At 35.3% G+C, this 17,594-nt stretch overlaps 1 protein-coding gene across 3 annotated transcripts in view; it reads left to right on the plus strand.

Annotated features, from left to right (window-relative positions):
* The window catches only part of STRN (striatin), an 83,699-nt gene extending 67,608 nt beyond the window's left edge, over positions 1-16,091 (plus strand). For 2 of the 3 annotated variants that reach the window (XM_045189328.3, XM_024552647.4), the window contains 6 exons: positions 293-414; positions 5,533-5,700; positions 7,517-7,657; positions 11,445-11,552; positions 12,634-12,720; positions 12,813-16,091. In XM_045189328.3, the coding sequence (XP_045045263.2) occupies positions 293-414; positions 5,533-5,700; positions 7,517-7,657; positions 11,445-11,552; positions 12,634-12,720; positions 12,813-12,982 (796 nt within the window). In that variant the 3' untranslated portion in view covers positions 12,983-16,091. The remainder of the gene's footprint in view (positions 1-292; positions 415-5,532; positions 5,701-7,516; positions 7,658-11,444; positions 11,553-12,633; positions 12,721-12,812) is intronic. The other variant, XM_045189329.3, reaches the window with a different exon arrangement.
* Positions 16,092-17,594: the final 1,503 nt, after the last annotated feature.

The raw sequence follows: 17,594 nt of genomic DNA on the forward strand, positions 1-17,594 counted from the left end.
ATATTCTTGATTTTAGTTTAGTTTAGTTTTGTAACCCTTTAAAAAGTGTAAGACCCATTCTTAGTTTGAGGACTGTTCAAACTAAGACCTCTGGCTGGATTTGGCCCACAGGCCATAGTTCACCAACCTTGGGTTTGGCAGAGGAAGAAAAATGAACAATGCTTGGGTAGTATTTTTACACATTGTACAAAACTGAAAAATAGAAAGGCATTTTAATAATCAAGTGTTCTTATTTTTAATAAGTCCTCTTACCAGATTATTTTTGAGACTAGCAATTGATTTCCTCTCCCAGAGGTCCGGTGCTCTGTGTGGTGATGAGCAGCAATGGTGAGCAATGCTACAGCGGTGGGACTGACGGGCTGATCCAGGGCTGGAACACCACCAACCCCAACATCGATCCCTATGACTCCTATGGTATGTGAGTCTCCAAAGATACAGAAGAATAAAGTGTGTTCTTTTCACACAGTTTACATAGCATACATAAAGATAAAATGAGATATTAAAAAAAAGATAAATTGGTAAAAGAGAACCATATCTTTTTTGTGTGTTCAAAATGACTCCTATATTTAGGAACTAATTTGATCTATAATGCTAAAAGAAAAAAATGTATTCTTCTGGAGAAAACAGTTCCTACCACCCAAAGTCTTACTGATTGGAGATCCTGGCTTGATTGACAACTGTTTTCCTCCTTTTAGGCATCTGAACAGTACTTGATACATTATTACTGATCTGTAGTAATATTTTATCACTATTCTAATAAACAACTTTGAAGGAAAATACACATTGGCATCATCTTGATCAATTATTGGAGGGCATAGAGGCTAATGAGTTTTCAAGTCCATGGCACCAAAATATTTAAAAGGCCTTAAAAAATTAAGGAATGCCCTTTAGTCTTGGGAACAGTACCACGAGGCACAAATTCTTATTTTAATCTATCACTAGTTTTTAGCATGAATTTCCTTGTAAAAACTGGTTTAGGAATTGACTGTTTTGGTTTCCTCTTAAATATTAGAATGGTATAAAGTATCATATTTATCATTAAAGCATATTTTATCACTTTAGATTAATTTTACTGCCAAACCTAAATGAAGATAAGAAATCCAGTAAATAAAAAAATTTCCCAACATTTATTTAATAGGAATTTAACATGTTTTCTGAAAAGTGAACCTATTCTCTCCCCAGTTTTCTTACACATTATCTGTTTCATGCTTTTCCTTAAATTTTTTACCTACCTGAGAATCAGTTGTCCTCATTCTGTCCCAAGCCAACCCTTCTGCTTTTGCTGTTGACCCCATTCTCTCTTGTTTCCTTTGAGGCTGCACGCCACCCTCCTCCTAAACCCCATGCCAAGTCTCTCGTGTTCTCATCTTAAGCCTTACCCTCTTTGTTCTTTTCCCACCTCCTCAGCATATAAGTAACTTCAGGAATCCCCCGTCCTGTGCAAGGGGAGGTGTTTTCTGGCTCCATTTCTCTCTCTGGCTTCTGTTTAGACTCTTTTTTCCTTCACCATCTGCATCTCTTTGGTGCATTATCTAGAAAACACAGTTACTAGGTACTAATTCCTTGTCCTTTCCCTGTGCACCACCATCCCTCTGCATTTCATCTTCTGGTCATACCATTTTAAATACAAGATTTTCAGTGCTGATCCAGAGGGCATTTTACAATCCTTCTTTTTACTGGATGTATTGGCTCTCTGAAACTGAACGACTGCATCCTCTTTGAAATTTGCCCACTATTGGTGTTTTTGAAATGTAACTGACAGTTTCTGCTCCCTATCTGTCATAAATCCTTTTTATTTTTCTTACTTTAAATATTGACATTTATCAAGGTCCAGACCCTGACTCATTCTTTGCATTGTCCACATAATCTGTTCTTTTTTAGATTGAATCCACTTCTGTGCTGTTGACTCATAAGGCTCTTCTTTAAGCCTCAGACTGCCTGTTGAACATTTTAAAGCGGGTGCCTCTTTGTCCATAAATCCTCTCAAGTGCTCTTTCTTCTCTATATAATGTGCACTTTTTTGCTCAATTTTTTGAGGGAAAAATGAGGATGTGCATTATACGTGGGTAGTACCTGAAATGCCTTGTATCTGTTCTTGCACTTTGTAATTTATTTGTTACATAAAATTTCTTGTACCATAATATGTTAAAAAATAAATGCTAAAATTCCTTTATAATACAAAAAACAAGTACCTAAATAAATAAATGATTGAATTAAAAAATTAAAACAAAAGATTTTTTTCCTGACAGTTTGGGCCAAAAATGTGGGTGCACATTATACACAGGAACGCATTCCAAAAGGCAAAATACAGTATTTATTAGTTGGTGTGTCTATCAGAATTACCCAAATTAGAAACCTATGAGTTATCCTTGATTGCTTGTTCTGTTTTACTATCTACACCTTAATTACTTAGTGTTTTTGATGTTATTCCTAAGTTTTTTAAATTTACTCTTGCTCTGCCCCTTTTACCACCGCCCTCGCTTGGGTCTTCATCATCACTCTCAGTCTACTGAAACTGTCCTTGCTTTTATCTTGATCTTGTTTAGTCTGTTTTCTCTACAAAGTTACCTTATTATGAAGAAAGAAATTAAGGAAGACACAAATAAGTTGAAGCACATACTATGTTCATGGATTGGAAGAATTAACATCATCAAAATGTCCATGCTACCCAAAGCAATTTATAGATTCAACACAATCTCTATTAAAATACCAATGACATATTTCACAGATCTGGAACAAACATTTCAAAAATTTATATGGAACCATAAACAACCTTGAATAGCTAAAGCAATTTCGAGAAAGAAGAACAAAGTAGGAGGACCACAATACGTTCTATCAAACTATACTATAAGGCCATGATAATTAAAATAGCCTGGTACTGGCATAATAACAGACACATAGATCAGTGGAACAGAATAAAGACCCCAGAAATAAACCCAAGTCTCTTTGGTCGATTAATATTCAACAAAGGGGGAGGAAGCATAAAATGGAGTAAAAATAGCCTCTTCAACAAATGGCGTTGGGAGAGCTGGACAGCTACATGGCCAAAAAATGAGAGCTGAACACCAGCTTCCACTACACACAAAAATAAACTCAAGATGGATAAAAGACTTAAATATAAGTCACGACACCATAAAAGTCCTAGAGGAGAGCATAGGGAGGAAAATCTCAGATATTCCACACAGCAATATTTTCACCAATATGTCCCCTAGAACAAGGGACACAAAGGAAAGAATAAACAAGTGGGACTTCATCAAAATAAAAAGCTTCCGCACGGCTAAAGAAAACATCAGCAAAATGAAAAGGGAACCAACCGTATGGGAAAATATATTTGCCAGTGATACCTCAGACAAGGGTTTGATCTCCAAAATATATAAAGATCTCACATGACTCCACTCCAGGAAGACAAACAATCCAAATAAAAAATGAGCAAAGGACCTGAACAGACACTTCTTCAAGGAGGACATACAGAGGGCCCAGAGACATACAAAAGGATGCTCAGCATCACTAGCCATCAGAGAGATGCAAATTAAAACCACAATGAGATACCCCTTCACACCGTTGAGAATGGCCTTCATTAACAAATCAACAAACAACAAGTGCTGGCAAGGTTATGGAGAAAAGGGAACCCTAGTGCACTGTTGGTAGGAGTGCAGATTGGTGCAGCCACTGTGGAAAGCAGTATGGAATTTCCTCAGGAAACTAAAAATGGAATTACCTCTCAACGCAGCAGTTCCACTGTTGGGATTATACCTTAAGAATCCTGAAACACTAATTCAGAAGAACTATGCATGCCAATGTTCAGAGCAGTGCAATTTGTAATAGCCAAATGCTGAAAACAGCCTAGGTGCCCATTGGTAAATGAGTGGATAAAAAATTTGTGGTACATTTACCCAATGGAATATTCTGCAGAAAGAAAGAAGGAGCTACTACTCTTCACGACAGCATGGATGGAACTGGAGAGCATCAGGCTAAGTGGAATAAGCCAGGCAGTGAAAGACAAATACCATACAATCTCACCTATAAGAGGAACCTAATCAACCAAACAAGCAAGCAAGCAAAATACAACCAGAGACATAGAAATAAAGAACAAACTGGAAGTAAACAGTGGGGAGGTGGGAGAGGATAACAGGGGAAAAGGGGGAAGGGAGGTCGAAGAACATGTATAAAGGACACGTGGACAAAACCAAAGGCGGGTAGGATTGAGGGTAGGAGGTGGGGATGACTGGGGGTGGGGCAGATAATGGAGATAACTGTACTTGGACAACAATAAAAAAATAAATAAAAGGCTCACACTGGGGGGGGGGGAAGTTACCTCATTAAATACATATTTCACCCTGCTGCTCCTGGGAAATCTTCCACTTGTTCCCTACTGCTTTCAGGATAATTCCTAAGTTTTGTAATATGTCATAGAAATCTCACCATAAACTAGCCCCTCTCATCTCATCCACTGCCTCCCTCAAACTTCATACTCCAGTGATACTGAATTGCTTGTTTCCTCTAAAAATCAGGCTATTTTTCCTTCTGTGATTTTGTCAGTGCTGCCTCTTTGGACAGGAATGACTTTCCTCTATTCTTTGTCCAACATCTGTACACTCTTGGTGTCATTCTCACTAAGAAGCTTTCACTGATCCCTGTTATTCTCCTTGTAACTGGTCTCTCTCATTGTTACTGTACTGACCACATGGTCTTTTGAGGACAAGGATGGTATTGTGTCCTAATCATCTGTACGTCCCCAGCGTCTAGCATAGTGCCTACTACACACTGTGTCTTCAGTAAATACTTTATGGTATGACGGAGAGAGGATATAGGACAGTAACATTTTAAACTTAACATCTGTGAGCCATCTTGAAAGTACTACTTCATAGAATCATTGTGAGGATTAATAATTAAAGTCTCCAATATGATTTTTATCATGAAACAGTGCTAAGTGACCCACCCCCGGCCTCCTCTCTCACTCCCTCCCTCCTTCCCATGCACATCATTCACGTGGGTTACTCCTGCTTGAGAATTTGGGGTATTCTGTCAGTTTCAGTTCACGTTCATTTTGTAAGAGGCCTCAACAGGAATAATTGCCATTCATAGTGCTGGAGGATAAGTGGCCTCAAGGAGTATATCCAGAGTGCTGCTGTGAAGGGGGTCAGAGGAGGGAAGGATTTCTGTTTACTTCTTCAGGGAATATGAAGTTGAGATTTCTCAAAGTAGGTTAAATTCAAATGATTGATTTGTGTTGACATGGTCTTTAATATATCTAGACAAATGGAAGGAAAAAAGGGAGGGAGAACGAATTACCTATATTTTTTAAAGAGAAAAATAGGTACTTTGTCATTTTAATTTACAAATTTTAAACTCTACATTTGCATATTTCAAGCCTGTTTTTAATTATTGCAGTATTTCAAAAAGAATAATAGACAGTAGTAGGAAGCATATTTTATACTGTTACCAGGTTCTCTCATTTTCTCTGGAATCTAAGTAACTTTATAAGTTGTTTTCTCTTCCCGATTGTTCGTTCATTCTTGCTGGTTCCTACAGATCCTTCTGTTTTGAGAGGCCCTCTGCTCGGCCACACGGATGCAGTCTGGGGTCTGGCTTACAGCGCAGCACACCAGCGTTTGCTGTCCTGCTCAGCAGATGGCACTCTGCGCTTGTGGAACACGGCTGAGGTAGCGCCAGCCTTAAGTGTGTTTAATGGTAATCAAGGTACATACTTCTTAAATTATTTTACTGATTATTTTATCAAATTCTAAAGTATGTCTTATTTTAAAACCAAACATGCGAATAAAGGATTCTACAAAGTTTTACTGTTTAAATTTAATTTGAGGGGTTTTTGAAGTAATGAAAATGTGTTTATTTGAATTTTCAACTTATGTATAAATTTTAAAAACATAGTATTGGATGAAAGCACATTTTCAAAATTTTTTTGTTGAGATATAATTTGTATACAGTAAAAACCAGATTATGAGGAAGCGTTCTAATGAGTTTGACAAATGCATAACTCTTGGATCAAAATATAGGACATTTTTTTTAACTCCCTAAAGTTTCTCTGTGTTCTTAGCCAGTCCCCTCTCCTGATTCCCACCAGAGGTACCTGCTATTGGTTTCTTTCATCATAAATTAGTTTTTTCTACTCTAAAACTTCATATGAATGAAATCATACAATGGGTACTCTTTATATCTGGCTTTTTACTCTCCCTATAATGTTTTTTGTGATTCATCCATGTTATCAATAATTTATTTATATTGTTAAATGCTATTTCATTAAACCACAATGTGTATATTCATTTACCTCTTAAAAGACATTTGGATTGTTTCCAGTTTTTGATTATTTTGAAAAATCATGTATTATTCATGTATTTTTATTATAGGTGGATAAAGACCTAGAAGTAGAATTGCTGGGCTTTACAAGTACAATTGCCTGTTTTACCTTATGCGATATATTTTTTCCAGAGTAGTTTGCCATGTTACACTACTGATCGTGATGTAGGAGAATTCCCATTGTTCTACATCCTTAATTACTAATATTGGTATTTTGTCTATTTAATTTTAGCCATTCTGGTGGGTGTGTAGCAGTATTTTATTGTGATTTAATATGCATTTCTTTGCTGCCTAATTCTTTTGAGCACTTTATGTGCTTATTGGCCATTAATATATCTTTTAAAATATACACATTATTTTTTTTTTACTGTTTAGCCTGCTTTAGTTAGATTTTTGAACCAGATGAAAAAGTCAGATTATATTCATATGTACACATCATTCAATTTTTTATGTTTGTAAGTAAGTGCCAAGTTTTAACCAAGTTTTACCTGTTTTAGATGATATATAAAAAACCTTTGTTCTTGAGCTGTGATAACTTGTCTACGTTTTGATGAGTTACTTACATTAAAAAAAAATGTATTGATTGATTTTAGAGAAAGAAGAGGGGAGCAGAGAGAGAGAGAGTTGTTGTTCCATTTGTTTATGCATTCACTGGTTAATTCTTGTGTGTGCCCTGACTGGAGATTGGACCTGCAAAATTGGTATATTGGGGTGATGCTCCCTGGCCAGAGTGAATTGCCTGCACTTGATATTTTCTTGACTACCAATAACAATTTGCAATTTACTTCTTAAATTCCATGTTTTTGATAAGTTAGAATTCCTAATAAAGAGATGAGCCTTTAGAAATGAAGAATTCCTATGATACTACTCTGAGCCCCACATTGAGACAGAAGTAGCAAAACTAGTAGTCCATACATGTTTTCCATTTATTTTTTGAATAAAGGCTTGCATTCCATATATGTATTAGCTGAATAATAAGTAGCAGATGTGCTGAACAGGTAAGAGTAATGAAATGGGCTAGTGTAAAAGAAAAAAAAGAAACAATCTCCATTGAATGGCAATGAGCAAATTCTTATCCTAATATCAAGCCTCATTTACTCTTAAGGAAATCATGCTGCTATTTGTTTTGCTATATTTTAAACACATTGTTAAGTAGACCCTCTAATTATTGTTCTCTTTGAATATGTTCTGACTCTTCTAGAATTGGGAATCCCTGCCTCTGTGGATCTAGTGAGCAGTGACCCCAGCCATATGGTAGCATCATTCAGCAAAGGATACACGAGTATCTTTAACATGGAAACACAACAACGCATTCTTACTTTAGAATCCAATGTAGATACAAGTATGTATTTAAATAGTCTGTGTTTGGGTCAGTTTTTAAACTTCATTAAAATTATAACTACTAGAGTCATCTATGAAAAATACTTGTCATTAGTCAAGTATTTCTGCTTGCTAAATCACAGAACATGTTATTTAGAAGGATATAATGATTTACAATTGATTTTAAGTCTTTGGGTTAAGTTTATGCACATTTATAACTACACTATTTGAAATAATATTTGAGCTATTCCAAAGAGTCAAGCTAATTTTATGCCATAAGATTATGTTTTTAATTTTGTGTGGAGAAAATATATATTCTGAATATAAAATATTTTTCATTTATCATAATTTGATTTTTTAAATCAACTAAATTTTATATTATTAATATAATTTGACACAGTTCACTACTGATTAGAGTATAGATCAAGTTGTGCCTCTCAAAATCTCAAATCTGGAGCTTCTTATTGGATATTTGAAGTCAGGAAATAATTTTCCAGATTGTGAAGAAGATATTACAGAATTATTTTGTTTGGGGCTTTTTAACCTTTACTTTCTATCTTTAGGCTTAATGTAGACAATCGCAGTTCAGGTTGTAGTTGATTAAGAAAACTTACATACACATAAATTACTATTTTAATCTAAGAGCTAGCTTTCAAAATAATTATTATGGTGTGCGTGTGTGTTCCTTCTGCTTTTTTCTCCCCAAAATTTCCTGCATTCCATCTTGGTTTTATTTTCTCTTCCTAATATGTTGTCCATTGTTTCTTCTGGTGTCCTATAAGAATTGTTTGGGGAAGAAGGCATGAATAGAGCCTTGAACTATTGTATTTTGATATAAAAGAGACCAAAAAATCAAAATTGAGATTATGGAATAGCAAAAATTGAATTTTTTTGCCAAAAAATGTAGGTTTTATACTCTCAGTAAATTTAAAATCATATTTAATACATGACCTAAAGCAACAGTAGTAAAGTAAAAACCCAATATGAAATTAAGGAGGATGTGAACATTTTTAGAATTACCTTTAGAGATTGTAGTTAATTCTTTGACTGTCTTGAGTGGTGTTGATTTTTCAGCGACTTCTACAAATTAATCAGACATCAGTATGGCAAATGAGATCCTATTTTTTTTCTCCAAAATGTGTGACTATAATATCACATGACTTTTTTCCCGAACCTGGAAGCATTTGCTGCAGAAAACTGCCCAGAATGTTTATGCACAAAGGCAGTATTATTGGAATAAGTGATAATGATTTTGAGTTAAATAATATGTCCTGGCATTTCCTAAATTAATCAGTTTGGTTACTTCAAAGTTGTGTAAAACAAACTTAATTTATAGTCTTTTATTTCTTTTCTACCGTGACTACCCCTTAGCTATTTATATTTGAGTATGTTCTTCTATTCTAGACCTTAGCAGATTTTTTGAAAAAATTAAAGTTCATACCAAACATTTTTCAAAGTGAAAGTGAGTTTCATCTAGAGTTTAAAATGATGAAGGATCTTTGTTGTTAGAATCGGATTATCTTTCTACTCATTGATGTCAATGATAATTTGACTGTGATAAAGTCACAAGTAATTGAAGTAGGTAATTGGGTGCTTGTGAACACAGTGAAAAGGTAAACCATTTCTGAGTTGCAATTTAAATATATTTGGAGGATTGTCTTAATTCATTGTTAGAATGATGGCTGGTAGGCCTTCAGTTTATTTTTAGTGTTCCTTGCATTTTGCTTACTTGTCTGATTTACATTCAAGTGGAGAAACTTCCTAACAAGTTGCTAAATAAAAACTTACTTTTGTCTACTTCTATCATTTGATTTCTATCACTTACTTCCTAGATTTCAAAGTAATTGAAGCTATTCACAGAAACTTCTCTCTCAGATTATATTGGATACTTACTTAAAGTACTTCTTTTTTGTCCGTTATTCTCCTGCTAGACCTTAAGAGGATATAACTCAATGGTGTGTTATCTCTGGAGGCAAAAAAAAATCCATAGGCTGAATTTTGAAACTAAACTCTTTGTATAGAACCATTTAAATTGAATATAACTGACCCAAAGCTTACTCCGCATGATCAAGTGACTTTTTGTTGTGTATTGAGGTAACAGTTTGGATGGCTACCTGCTGTTAGGATGGGGAAAAAAACTATCTTCAGTTTTAAAGGTGTCATATTTCTAGGAACCTTAGGAAAATCCAATAGAGTAGGCTAATATTACCACTGTTTTTTAGCTGTGTTTTCTATTATGTGAATATAAATTCATGATACCTATTCTAAGATTAAAAATTGTTTTTACACATTATTTTGTACTCATTTTAAATTTACAGAAAAATTTCAAAAATATAGTATAACTTTTGACAATTTTTCATCCAGATTCATCAGTTTTTAATATTTGCTACACTTTGTCACATTTGCTTTATTACTCTCCATATATGCATATAATATAAAATTCTGAACTACTTAAGAAACATCATACTCTTATACTCCTTGATCCTTTAGTTAGCATAGCGGTTCCCAACCTTTTGTTGGGAACCAGTCCCAGGGACTGGTTTCGTGGAAGACAATTTTTTCCACAGACTGGGTGGAGGAACGGAGACAGGAGGCACAGAGCTCAGGCAGTAATGCAAGCGAAGCTTCACTCCCTCACCCGCTGCTCACCTCCTGTTATGTAGCCTCTTCCTAACAGGCCGTGGACTGGTGACTGGTCTGCATTCTGGTGTTTGGGGACCCCTGGTTTAGCATGTAATTTCTACGAACAAGTACGTTGTCTGACATAGCACATTACATTGCCAAGATCAGGGAATTTAACAGCGATACAATGCTGTTGTCTATTACTTGCATTCAAATTTGCCAGTTTGTCCCAGTAATACCTTTATAAGGACATCCCTTCCTCTCCCTGGACCATATAATACATTTTTGTAATTCTGACATGTGTTAAATTAGTATTACCTGTATTTACATTTTTCCTTATAAAAAGTATCTTAACATAAATTATTAATTAAACTTAAGTTCTTACTGATTTTCTTCCACTAGAAGGCTTGCAGGAAGAACTTGTGATAGTATGGGTACCAGTTTTGACAGTTGTCTGATTTGCATGAGCTGTCTGGTTGGGATAGATGTAGAAATCAGAATAGTTACTGAGTTTGTTATATGATTTTGGGCGAGTCACAACTTTTTCTGGACCTTGGTTCATGCACTGTGATATGTGTTTAATGACATGTGACCTACCCGTCCCATTGTGCATAAAATTGCAGTCTCTTCAAAAACTATTAAGTAGTGCACAGGTACTCTTGGGATTATTTTAAGATTCCAAATGTATCTGATTGTTAGATGATGACTATTTCTGTTATGAAAAAAGAAAGTTACAATGTTAAGAAGCTCTGTCTTGTATATCTTTAGATGATAACCATGTAATAAAGAGTGCTGTATCTAGAAATAGTTGAGATTTAAGTTGGAGAATTATGTACAAGTAAGTAAGGATAGAATTTTTAAAAGTAGCAGAAATATCACAGAACATTATAGAAAGAGAAATGGCACTGGCTCTAGGCTAAGCCGTAGGTGGGTGGTACCCATAGACAACAGGTGGTGGGAAAGGAAATTCTCCTTCGTAGGTAGCTCTGGATTTGTCAGTATAGTATTGCTCAGGCAGTTCTCGTTTCCTAGCACTGAAATTATGAACACAATGCAGAATAAATGAACTAAAAACAAATTAAAATCACCTTTACTTTTTCAGTCTGTTAGGGGAGTATTCAGTTCTCTTGTGGGAAGAAATAGTAGCTTTGACTAATTTGTATTGTCTTTCATTTTTTATTTTTAAGCAGCCACCTCTTCCTGCCAAATAAATAGAGTCATCAGCCATCCCACTCTTCCCATCAGCATCACTGCTCATGAAGACAGGCACATCAAATTCTATGATAACAATACAGGTAAAAATTTATTAAAAATTGATTATTGTTAAAGCAGAAAAACCCTCCACTATAAGCAGGCTGATTTTGGTGTCTGTGACTCCATCATCAGGGAATAGGCATTGAAACACAGATACTCTCCCAGCTCAGTTTCTGTTTATTTCATCCAAATCTGCTAAGGACTGTTTGTCATATAGCATATAGAGTTATTTCGGTTTATTTAATAGTAAGTACATGCTGTATGTTGGCCCTGGAGTCAAGGTTATCACTAGGAACACAACAAAAATTTCATTCAAATACCAATAAAAATGATCTCTTACTGTGAATATACTGGAGGAAAATAGAAGTAAAGGCATAGGATCATTATAGTTTGTTTGAAATTATTCAATTTTTGAATAGCCTTAGTGTTCAGAGGGAAAACCCCTGTCATTTGGTTTTATTTTATTCATTTTTCCCTGGACTGATCTTTTTGGCATTATAATCCTGTTTGTTCCTGATTGATTTGAATTGGGGCTGTCCTGGTTTTTACTGGATTACATTGCATTAGTCCAAGAGAAATTCACGAAGAGCCGTGCTGGGGGAAAAACACTGTGTTAGCAGCCATATTTACCTGCCTATCTGCAGTTGACTTTGTAACTGTTGACTTTTGCTGACTTTGCTTAGTTGTGAGTGATGAGTAATTTAATATTCTCAAACTCTTTCTATATATTGCTTCTACCAAAGTTGTGGCAAGGTTTTCTCTCTACTCCTTTGTCTTTGTCTCAGTCTCTTCTTCTGTTCCCATAATCCATATAATTTGCCTGTAGCTAAAGGATACAAAGTAGGTGGTTAATGTCTAAGTTCTAGTTAATGCACATGGCTTACTGACTTTTATATTGTGATTGAAAGACAGAAATATGATCTGGAATTTGAGCTTTTGTTTCCCATCATTACCGTGGCTAAGTGGGGAAAGAGACACTGTTGTTTTAGCTGATGAAAAAAGCTATTGATGCAGTAAGTATGCAGAAAGGGATGACCGGAGAAACCAGTGTAATGTGGTAACTGGCATATATTCAGAATGAAGAAAGCTGTTAATAAAGAGTAATGATCTCTTTTTCCAAAGGCAAACTGATCCACTCGATGGTAGCCCACCTAGAAGCTGTTACAAGTTTAGCAGTTGATCCTAATGGCCTGTACTTGATGTCTGGCAGTAAGTACATTGACTGTGTATTAATTTATTTATTCTTAATCATTTTCATGTTAATGTAATTTTTCCTTTCAACTTCTTTTCTTTTGATATAGGTCATGACTGTTCAATACGTTTGTGGAACCTAGAAAGTAAGACATGTATCCAAGAGTTCACAGCTCATCGGAAAAAGTTTGAAGAATCAATTCATGATGTAGCTTTCCACCCATCCAAATGCTATATAGCCAGTGCTGGGGCTGACGCACTGGCTAAAGTCTTTGTATGACAGAATGCATCCTCTTCACCTTCTAGCTCTTTATAAATAATCGACTGCACAAAAGAGATACAAGAGACCAGGGCAAGAATCAACTCCTTTTGCCCTTTTGTTTTGCTGAAGGAGCACAGAGAACATTTGTTAAAAGTATAGTTTTGCAATTCGTATACTGTTTTCTAAAACTAAGGTTTGTTCAGTTTGCTGCAAGCTCAGCTGAATCTGTGAGCCTGAAACTGTTTCAAATTTTTCCCAAAGTCGGAATTTTTATTTCTAAAGTTGTTCTAATTCGCTAGGCAGGCCTGAGCGAACATAGGTTTAGCTTGTCCCCTATTGAGTAAATGGGGCACAGTATAAGGGATAATTAAGAAGCTTGATGGCTGGGAATGAGTAGAGGAAAAGCTGAAATTTAGCCCTAGTTCTCCCCTGAGAAATCTTGTTAAACACATTAGGTAGTCAACCCATTAATCTCTACCATATCTGCTGGACTAATCTCTATATGCATAATGACCAGGCAGTGTTAAAATGAGTTTTTAATTTAGCTCTTCTTTCAGCTGGTCACATAAAGCACCTGGCAAAGCATTTTACCTATTAGGGAAAAAAAAGAAATGCAATAATATGTTAAATATATTATTATTCAGAAATGCTAAACATTCAGTTTGTAAGCAGATATCTATATTGTATTACATTTTTGAAAGTGGATTTGGTACCATTCTAGAGTGTAACTGTCAAAAACACTCAACATTATGAAGAGTAGTTGATAGACTCTGCTTTTACTAAAGGATTTAACTTAATTCAGGTGTAAGATTCTGTTTATTTTTAAGGGCAAGCAGGGCATATCTTTATAATAATTTCTATTAATTTTAAAATTCACTTTATTCATGTGATATTTATAGTACCAGAGTGATTATTTCATATTGATAAAATCTTAACTTTTCAGTGGTTGAAGAGATTGTAGTTATTTGCAAGTACTCATTCCTCAAAACCCTCATAACCACGTTTCAGATGATCTCTGCGCATTTCCTTTTGTCTCTCATAGTCAAGTTATCTGACACCTACCAAACAGTAGTTAACAATTATGTTTGAACAGTCCAAGGGGTATGGTTAATCTCAGTCAGCTGCTTTTGCAAACTTACTAAATAAAGCAAATGTTTTATACTCCAGAAGTCCTCTATTAGCATCTCCAATAAGAAGAACTTCTTGAAAGCTGGATGGAAGAGTTCAGTGTGTAATATTGGATAGTTTTCTCTCTCTTTTCCTTGCCCTACCCCTCATCCATTGTTTAATTTAAAACACAGCATGTTTTCATGGGCAGTGAATCAATGTTGTTTCTGGGGAAAACCATACCATAAAGGACCTGAGTTCCCTGAGCTCCTTGCCCCTGACCGACATGTATTCTGTCAGCTCCTGGGATTCTCGTGACCCTGCTCTCTGAATCTGGGGTACAGACTTCGTCCCTGCAACTCTCACCTCTCCTCGCACACTCTTGTTTACTCAGAATGTCAGAGACCAATCTAGAAATTGGAAATAAATTACTAATGTCTAACTTTTCAGCAAAATGTATGTATAATAGGCTCAGACTTTTTAAAAAATCCATGTCCATAAATATTTTAACCTTGTAGTACAATTCCTACGTTCCTAGCCCCACATATTCTGTTGTCATAGCAGTTGCACTTCTAATGATATGTACTCCTTGAAGAATTCTTCTGGCATTGATGTGGATGATAATTGACAATTTTTCTTTAAAATTTCTGCTTGTCTGCTTCTAGAATTCTTCAATATACAGTCAAATTTTCTGTAAAGTGAAGGACCTGTGCTAAATTTGCTTGGTTGTTATACAAATATGCTTTAATATTTTGACACCGATACCTTGTCCTTTCATGTGTGCTTTGGTTAACACTGGGCTCAAGGGACTCTTTCGTATACTCAAATGAATTGACCTGGACATGAGCTACCACATCATAGCCGAGCTACATACCAGGTGAATGTTCATATTCCCAGGCAGATACAAAATTCCACGGTGAATTCCAGTTTGGTGAATTCCTCCTTTGGTTCTTCACAGAGTAAAGTAATGGTGTTGCTAGCCTAACATTTGTAGAAGGATACTGGAAAATTCTAGCTAGGTGCCCACCCTTGGCATATTTATGATGGACAACTACAAAGCTATTGTTCTACCAGTTATTGCTTTAATTACCTTCCAAGGTAATTAAAGGTCTTCAGTACCGTCTTTATGTTTGTCACCGAAATTCTCAAAGCCAAGACATTCTCTTCACCTACATTTTATACCTCACGGTTGAAATGTTTCTGTTAGTAAGTGAAAAATAACCATGAGATACGTAGACCGTAGTGCAAATGGGGGAACTGTTGAAAGCCCCTTAGGAAGCCAGTGCTGTCCCTCTGGGGACTGTACACAGAAACAGATTCTTCTCTACTAGCGCTGTGTGATCTCAGCCTAGCATTGAGCCAAAGCTGCCTTCCAACCTGATAGAAGCATATGCACGTGTCTGATTTTTCCCTCGGCCTATTGAAAAGGCGAACAAAATTCACAAAACAACAAAAAAACCCATGATTTGAACAGTCATTGAAATGCTTTCATAGGGCTTGGTTTGTAAATATTTTGGATGAAATGTATTGGAATAGTCTGAAAATCATCAAGAGATGTGGCTTCCTGCCTTATTTTCATATGCTGTGGATACATCTCTGGGAGCTCCCAGCACCCTTCTCAAAACTCAGCTGTCATGGAGCTCATTTGCTACTCGGACCATAGATAGATATTTAACATAAGTGATATAATGACCTTCAGTATTTTTCTATTGAACAGGTTTATCAATTTTTGCCATTAAATAGATAGTTATGCAAAGTATTTAGCTTTTATAATCATTTTAGTTATGACTAAAAGGGGAGAAATTGAGCTGCATCACTGATAATGAACTTTGTGAGAAATTTTTTGTTTAGCTGACTTTCATTCCTTCAGTATTGCCATAAATTTCTTTTGGAGAAGAAGATTTATTTGAAAATGTCTAAAATGTATGTAAATTTTATAAATATATATTATATATATTGTAAGAATATATATAATATATATAGACTATATATATATATATAAAACCATAGGTGCATTTTACTGTTTTGTGTTTTCATTTTTGGAGGTAGTGTACACAGCAGGTAATGAGGAGTATGATGGGTGTTGTGCTGTTTGCTTTTGCAGTATAATATATAGAGTTCCAAATGTTCAAATGACTGTAAATACTATATTCATTATAGGCTAGCATGCTTGTTTTAAAGACTGTCATTCTAGTTTATTAAAATCTGAATGTAAGAAAACTTGGCTATTTAAATGTGAATTGAAAACTATTCCAATCTCAGTACTGAACTATTTCCATCGAACATTCAGGATTTTTAACAAAACAGGTATCATCAAGAAGGCAATAGCTAGAGAATGAGAGGTGCCTTTAAAAAAAAATACAAACGCAGCCTTACAGTGAGGATGAGGACTGAGTTTGGGGGGAGGGGGAGAGAGCGAGGACACTGTGTGTGCGGTGTGTGTGTGTGTGCATGCCCCAATCTGTGAAGGTCCTGATTGGTGACCGTAAAGTCTTTTTAATGTATCTGCTCAGCTTCTAGGACTTCAGGGGGCATTTCATGCTCTGTCTTTGTGCTCTTCTGAGCACTGTTTGTACTTTCCAAGAATTCTGAATGTGAATTCCTAAATATTTTAATAGTGAAGAAAATAACCCTTTATTTCATTACAGTCAAGTTCAGGTAAAAGGAGAAATTACTGGCTCACCAAAATTATGGGATCTCATTCATGTTGACTAAGTAAATGTAATTTTTAAAAACTTACTTTTTTTTAGTATTTCATATATTTCCCCCTTATACAAGATCATGTCATGAAATTCTTATGTAATGAAGATTCAACTAGTAAAAGTTATTTTTAGATAAACACCAGAACTAGTTAAAATTCCACCTAAGAATAGTATTTAAATGGCATCTTTCATATCTACCTCTTTGTCATTGCTGCCATTTTAACTAAAGCAGACCTTTATGACATCTGAAATGATGGTTGGATGCAATTTAAAAATCTATGTTGGTGCTTTTCTCAGGCTTTGTCATTTTAAGTTATATTGAACTAAGATGTCACAAATCAGATTGAAAGACTTAGAATTAATTCTGATTTTCTTTGGAAAGAACTGCTTAACATTTATCATTAATACTGATAGTTAAGATAGTTAATCTCTGATTAGTATATGTGTCTGTGTGATGTTTTCAACCAAGAGCCAAACTGTTACTGAATTTATATGGAAAAAGAGCTCTAAGTATAATTTTCTTCAGCTTACTTTATTCTTTGAAGACGATTTCAAGGCAATTAATCACATAATCATTAATTGTATTTACTTAGCAGTTGCCTCTGTTACTGTTACTTGTTCAGTTATTTATATAATTGCAGACCTTTAAGTGTTTGACACTGGGACTCAGGTTGTACAAAAGTAGTTGTTGGCAGAAATTCTATGTATATTTTTGTGAAGTGTATCGATTCCCAAAGTTCATTTTAGGGGAAGGTCCAGAAGACTAACAGCTGTGTTTAGAAACAGAAGATAGGTCATTGGTAAATGATTGAAATAATTTT

The sequence above is a fragment of the Desmodus rotundus genome, chromosome 5 (assembly GCF_022682495.2).
Source record: "Desmodus rotundus isolate HL8 chromosome 5, HLdesRot8A.1, whole genome shotgun sequence".
In the NCBI taxonomy this organism is placed as follows: domain Eukaryota; kingdom Metazoa; phylum Chordata; class Mammalia; order Chiroptera; family Phyllostomidae; genus Desmodus; species Desmodus rotundus.